At 43.1% G+C, this 6596-nt stretch overlaps 1 protein-coding gene across 1 annotated transcript; it reads left to right on the top strand.

Annotated features, from left to right (window-relative positions):
- The first annotated feature begins 530 nt into the window (after positions 1–530).
- LOC123121333 (uncharacterized) lies at positions 531–4084 on the top strand. The gene is made up of 3 exons (XM_044541277.1): positions 531–867; positions 2995–3075; positions 3419–4084. Exons 1-3 carry the CDS (start codon positions 706–708, stop codon positions 3761–3763), a joined length of 588 nt encoding a protein of 195 aa, XP_044397212.1. The 5' UTR covers positions 531–705; the 3' UTR covers positions 3764–4084.
- Positions 4085–6596: the final 2512 nt, after the last annotated feature.

Here is a 6596-nt window from a genome sequence, read left to right on the forward strand (position 1 = left end):
TTGTCGTCTTTCAACTAAAGTTGTCATCATCGCTTCACTAAATCTGCCATAAAAATGTTTTGAATTGCCATGTGTTTATGCCATCCATGTGATATTTATCAGGGTCTAAAAATTATTGATTAGTTTTCTCAAAAAAAAAATTATTGATTAGCTTACCAATCCAATGGATATCGATGTAGTATAAACAACTGACAGGAAAAAGGAGTCGGCACGAAAGCTCCGAGCCTTAGAAAAACACACCGCCGAGTAGGACATGCCCCACACAGACGCCTGCCAGTGGCCCCACCCGTCAGTCCCCTCTCCCATCCCCAAGTCACATCAGCCTCACGTGCGCCAAACCCCCAACCCCACTCCACGTGCCCCTTTCCTCCCCTCCCTCGCCGCCAGGCGGGCCCGGGGCCCGCCTGCCATCCACACAGCAGCAGCGACGCGCGCCCACCGCAGCGATAAAGCAAGAGCGGCACGGGATAAATATAAATAAAATAAAGCGGGTGGGAGGAGACCTACAGACGTAAAGCCGCCGCTTCGTGTCGACGCGACGCCCTCCCGACCTTCATCCTTCTTCTCGCCCCCCTCGTCTCCTTGCCAGGACCTCGCGCGCATCTCGCCCCCCCCCCCCCTCTCACTCGCCCAGGTCTAGGGTTCCGGCGCCCGATTCGGGCCGAATTGGACGGCGCCGCGGCGGATCGGAGGAGCGGGGGAGAGATGACGGGGAAGAAGCGCAAGGCGGAGGCGGCGCGGCTGGACGAGACGGACCGGGCCATGTACGGCGCGTTCCGGGGCGCCGCCAACTCGCTCTCGCAGCTCTACACGCTCGCCATGGGCGGCCAGAAGCTCTCCTTCCAGGCCGGCGAGCGCCACGCCATGGTACGTGCGTGCGGCTCCTTCTTTCATGGCGCGGTTGTTGATTAAACCGATTGACTGACGGACTGATTGATTGATTCGTGCGCTGCTGCTGTTTCTGACTTGTGTTGTGTCAGTGGTGTGTGGGAGACCGGATTTTGTTTCGTTGAATTCGCCCCTTTTTGTGGTGATGAAAATAATTTGGATTAGGGGCGGTTAAGACTCAGACGATGAGGAATTTGAGTGCTAGAACCTCTTGTGCTTTGTAGTGAGTCTAGATTGTTCTTGTAATTAGATTGTTCAGGGGCAAGCGAGATGGCCCTTTCGCTGGATCATTGATGAAATTTGTTTCAGTTCTGGGCATATTTCTTCTGTTTGCCTGCAAATTCTGCTTAAACTTTGCGGTTACGTGTGGCTCACAATTCTGAGTTTCTTTTTGGGGGAGATGAGGACTTTTTTCTAAGTTCCTTGTCACACTGTGTGCTCTGACCTCACTGAATATTAAATTTGATGTGCAATAGCCAATAACTCATAGAGCACTCTTGTACTGCTGGGTACAACAACTCTGATTAGAATTGGCCATCTTTGTATGGTTATGGAGAGTATGCAAAGCGAAAGAGGGGAGACTTCGCTTATGGGGCAGGTTGCTTCTGGGCTAGTGCTAAGGACTCATCCTTTTCAGCTTTACTTCAACTGGTGCACTGCTATGTGGAAAGTCTCACCGTTAGGTGTGTAATGTTTCTTCCAAACACGGAAGGCATCCTTGGCATTGGAATTCAGTATCTTACATGTTATCTATCGTTCTGGTCAGAACCTTACATGTTGTTCATCATCGCTATGTTGTATGCTTAGCCTCTTCCTAGTTTTAGTTTCCCTAGTACTACAATGGCACGCAGAGAAGTCAGTTGCATTAAAATATTTTCCCGAGAATCATCTGCTCAACTCATTAAACGAAACACTAGAAGATGCACCAATTCAAACATTTATTTACAAACTGGCAAGTGTAAAGCCTGGATGTGGTTTGGTTGCTTTTTTGTTCTGGTGTAGAAGCACTCACTTGTGTTCATATGACTTCTATTTTATAGTGGGTTTACATTGCAGAGTGGTTGAACAGCTAGTTCGTTATTTTTGCTAATAAGATTTCTTTATTTGTCATGATCATCGTCTTGTTGTTCTGATGACTATTGCTGTTAAACGCCAGCTAAATAGTTTCATCTATACAGATAATGTGGGATTTGACCAGAGTTTTCTTACCAACGCTTAAAACTAAGCATAGCGTTGATGTATGGTATTGCAACTTTTCCCTATAATGAACTACTGTCAGGATTGGATACATCCTGAGTTTCTTAATTTATGTTTCAGGACTGCAAACTATATGTTTTTTCTTTAACATGTTAAGTTAGGAATAATTTCTATCAACTCTATGACTATGCATGCCATGTATATTTTACACACACGGTACTTCACAATGTTGGCCGCAAAAGTGTCAATAAAAGGAACAGAAGAAAATTTGTGTCATATTTACAGGATTTTGTATGTAATTAACAGCCGTGTTGGGTCATTGGCCTCAACCCCCGGCCATGGTTGCAGCAGCCATGTCGTGAGGTGATGAGGAATCAGTAAAGTACTAAAGTTTGTAGGAGTTGGTAAAAAAAAGTAAAGTTTGTAGGAGAAAACAGGGGATTAATTCATCACATGATTGCTCTCTTATAAAGGAGAGATGTATCAACAATCAAAATACGAATCTGATACGAGTCAATCTAAATCTTATTTAGGATTCAAATTACTAACATATTCATAATGATAACTTTTATCCTATTTGCTTTCTTTTCTTATCCTAACTGCTTGGGCGCCTAACTTTCTTGTGCTAGTTGTGCACTGCACGTTCATGCGGGTGCCGGCTATATTAAGATCCCACATGACATAGTGATTCTAGACGACGGTATACGTCCCAAGTGTTAAACCATTTAATCCTGCCAACACGTGGAATCCATCATGAATTGCACCTGCCAGCAAGCAGCAGCTGTATTTTCTTTTATAGAATAGCACCTTCCACCTTTTCAAAGTTCTTTCTTTGGTTGGCAGAAATCTGTTCTTTCTTCTCTTCCCTTTTTTCACAGACGTTTTTCATTGTCTGTTCCATTTGAGCAGGAAAAGCTGTATGAATGGATCTTAAGACAGCATGAAAATGGTTTGAGGCTGACAGTTGGTGATATAGCCTCGCACGTCCAGGTTAGCAGTATTTTTTTCCTGTCTTCTAAATTGAAAGGGAACTATTTATAATTAAAACATGGACTTCAAGAACTCGGTGAATTTCAATTTCACAGACCATGATGGTCTGAATGGTATGGCAAGTTTTGCCATCTTGTTTCTTAGTGAAGAATGATGCATAATGAACAAGATGAGATTACCATCCTTACGCACAGCACTGATCCTGTGCACATATTGCTTCCTTTATCAATCCATACCTCTAGCCATAGCCTCCTAACAAATACTAGTTGCACCACTTTTATCCTTCTGCGCCATTCTAGCATAAGATTGATAACTTATGTTTATGATCTGTATGTTTGTCTAGCATGAGATTCAGTATGGAGGCGACAATCCGTTGGCCTCTCCAAGATCACAATATGCAAGCCAAAGCACTCATGGTACCGTGCATATGCCCAACACAAGCAACCAGCAACCATCTGCAAGCTTATTTGCACTAGGAAACCCAGGGTTGACGCAGCCCAAGAACTCGGCGGTCTTTTCTAACGCACTATCCAGCCCCGTGCGCCGGGGCCTGCAACCATACCATCTGGATCAGGGTGGGGATGCAGGCTACTTTGCGAACGGCTTAGCTCGCGAGCCGAATCCCACGGCTTCAAACGACTCATCCATGGACATGCATTCGGACAGCCCAGCTCACGACTCCTCCTGAGCAGTGCGCTCCACAGAGATGGAAGAAGAATAGCAAGCACATCCAGTGAAAGGACAAACTGGAAGAACAGCATATCCAGTGAAAGAAGAAACCGGCTGCAGAGATGCCTGTTGTCACCGCACAAGTAGGAGTATTCAATTTAACCCCCACCCCTCATAGCCTGTTATGCTAAGTAAGCATGTCTTATATGTTTTTCACTACTGCTTACAGCCTGTTGCTTTGTCAAGATACTGTGTAACCTTTGTGCACCTGTGTTTTCTGTTCTGGGTAAAATTGTAAAACTTTATTTATCTGTGCATATCACTGTCGGTCTGTTGTCAAGTGTTTGGTGGAAAATAACCGAGAATAAAACTTATTAACAGTAGGGTTCCTCTCAGGCCTGGAGACCATATACAGTGCACCAACCCAATGTATGCACCAGGTGCATCAATGGCTTTTGGACCATTAGATGAGAAAGCAACGGGTCAAATTTTGGACCGTATCAAATTTGCAAAAGCAACTTTATAGTTTATTATATCCGGCCTGCACTTTACATCCCACTCTCTCATCAATAAATCTGTGTGTTTAATTTTTTAACACAAAGATGGCCATATATTTTGAACCAAATGTCTTGATTTTTAATACTTTTGACTGGCAACTTTTGTCTTGACGAGATATTTGAAACAAGATCAATGTTGAATATGTTTTTTTTTTTGCCTTTTGAAACTTGATTTGGAACTTATTAACCAAATGCATGTGGGATCGACGTGTGGAGGGAGAGGGAGAGGGAGAGGCAGGGTTACAGAACTTATAAGACAATTAAAAGCTTATAATAGTTATGTTAAGTTCTAAAATACATCAATTTCAAAATATATTTGGCATTGATCTTGTTTCGAACATTTCAAAAAAAAGTAGTGGTAGAAAAACTGATTTAGATGTATGGTTCAACAGATATGAATGTATTTATCCCTAAAAAATGATATGAATGTATTTATGTTTGGAGAAAGAGAGTACATAACATTGATTCAATGATGGGAGAGGAAAGAGTAGAGCGCGGATTAATTAATTTTAGCATAACATGATGTCAAATGTTCTACCAATTCATTATTGAGCCTAATCCTAACCCTCCGTGTCATATCCAATGGCTCAAAAGCCATTGGTGCATCCGGTGCACCAGCACGTAAACAAAGAGTCATCATAACACGAGCTCCATATTGCCTGATCCAATGTCAGTACTCTGCCAGATTGTGTGTTTTTCGGCCATAGTCATTATTATGGCAGTCTATGCTATATGGTGAGAGCTGCTCTAAGGAGTTCGGCTTCTAGCGTAAACAGGTATACAGGCTCTGGATGGCCAAATCCGAGTTGTTTGGTTGACCGGGCCAGGAAGAGAAACAAGCCCACATGCTCCTCAAATCAGCCCTTAGCTCGCAAACAGCCACTTTCTAGCCTCTTATTTTAGAACCTACAATGGATTAGCAGTTCATCGCTTTAGTCCACTTAGGCATCTCTCCATGTTTCGTGGCGCACCAAGCAAGCATTTTCGAAAGCAGGAAGTACGTATGGTTTTTGGATGGACCAGGGGGAAACGCTGAAATGACGGTTCCCAAATGCAGACTCGCGTAGTGCAAATAACGCTCGGGAGATTGCAGGCCGAGGTTTTTGGTCAACTCCTATTCGGCGCCTTGAGCACCCGTTAAAGTGAAAACGGTGCACAACGAACACCATATAGGCCCGTGTTAGATTTTCACACAGAGCGACCAGGGGCGTGGGCTTCGTTAGATTTTCACACAGAACCATATAGGCCCGTGTTAGATTTATTCCCTTCGTTAGATTTTCACGGGCCGGCCCATCTAGAGATTGTTTCTGTTAAGCTCCCAACGATTTGGGAAGCTCAGCACAAAAAAGAGAACCCGGTTTGGGAAGCTTCAGAAGCTATCATTTCTTTGTTTATGGTTTATTTGCTTGGTTTTATTTTTTCCTTTTTTATTTTCCTTTTCTATTCTTAAATTCGTACATAATTTTTAAATCCATAAACATTTTTTGAACTCAGGATTTTTCTTCAATTCTTGAAAAGTTAATTTCGTGATTTGTTTTTAAATCTGTTACTTTTATAAAATTCATGAATATTTATCAAATCCACAAACATTTTTTGAATCGGTGAAATTTTTCGAAATTCATGATTTTTTCAGATATGTGAACATTTGTCAAAACCACAACATTTTTAAAACATGTGAATTTATTTAATCCGTGAACTTTTTCTCAATTAGTGAACATCTATCAAATCAGTGAACATTTTTGGATCCGTGAAGTTTTTTCAATTTCATGAAACGAACCCAAGGATTTCTAAAAAAGGTAAACAGTCAAAGGTCACCCAGTCATTTGGTCGACAGTTGACGGTCGAACCAGGTGAATCACACAGAGCGACCAGGGGCGTGGGCTTTTGACGAGCGAGCTGCTTGCTCGCGTAGCCCCGGCCCGCCCACACGCGGGGCGTTGGCTTGCTACCTGGCGCAGAGGGCGCTGACTAGGAGCTCTCAAGGTTTTGTATGCATCCAAATATATTGCACAACTTTTTTTTTTGACGGGAAATATACTGCACAACTTGATCTAGAGCCTGTATCTTCCGGCTCCACTGGGTCCTGTTTAAGAAAACGTGAAAAGTGGCTCGACAGCTAAACAGGTCATTTATGCCTTAAAAAAACACAGGCCATTGTCAAAATAAATAAACATGTTATAAGTTGCTGTAGCCTGCATGTAGTATCTGCCCGGAGAGTAAAACTGCGGTTGGCGTGTGGTAAAAAGCGGTAGAGAAGCATTGAAAAGAGCTGACAATCTTGTTCCCTCTGTCCAT

This window comes from Triticum aestivum, chromosome 5D, assembly GCF_018294505.1.
Source record: "Triticum aestivum cultivar Chinese Spring chromosome 5D, IWGSC CS RefSeq v2.1, whole genome shotgun sequence".
In the NCBI taxonomy this organism is placed as follows: domain Eukaryota; kingdom Viridiplantae; phylum Streptophyta; class Magnoliopsida; order Poales; family Poaceae; genus Triticum; species Triticum aestivum.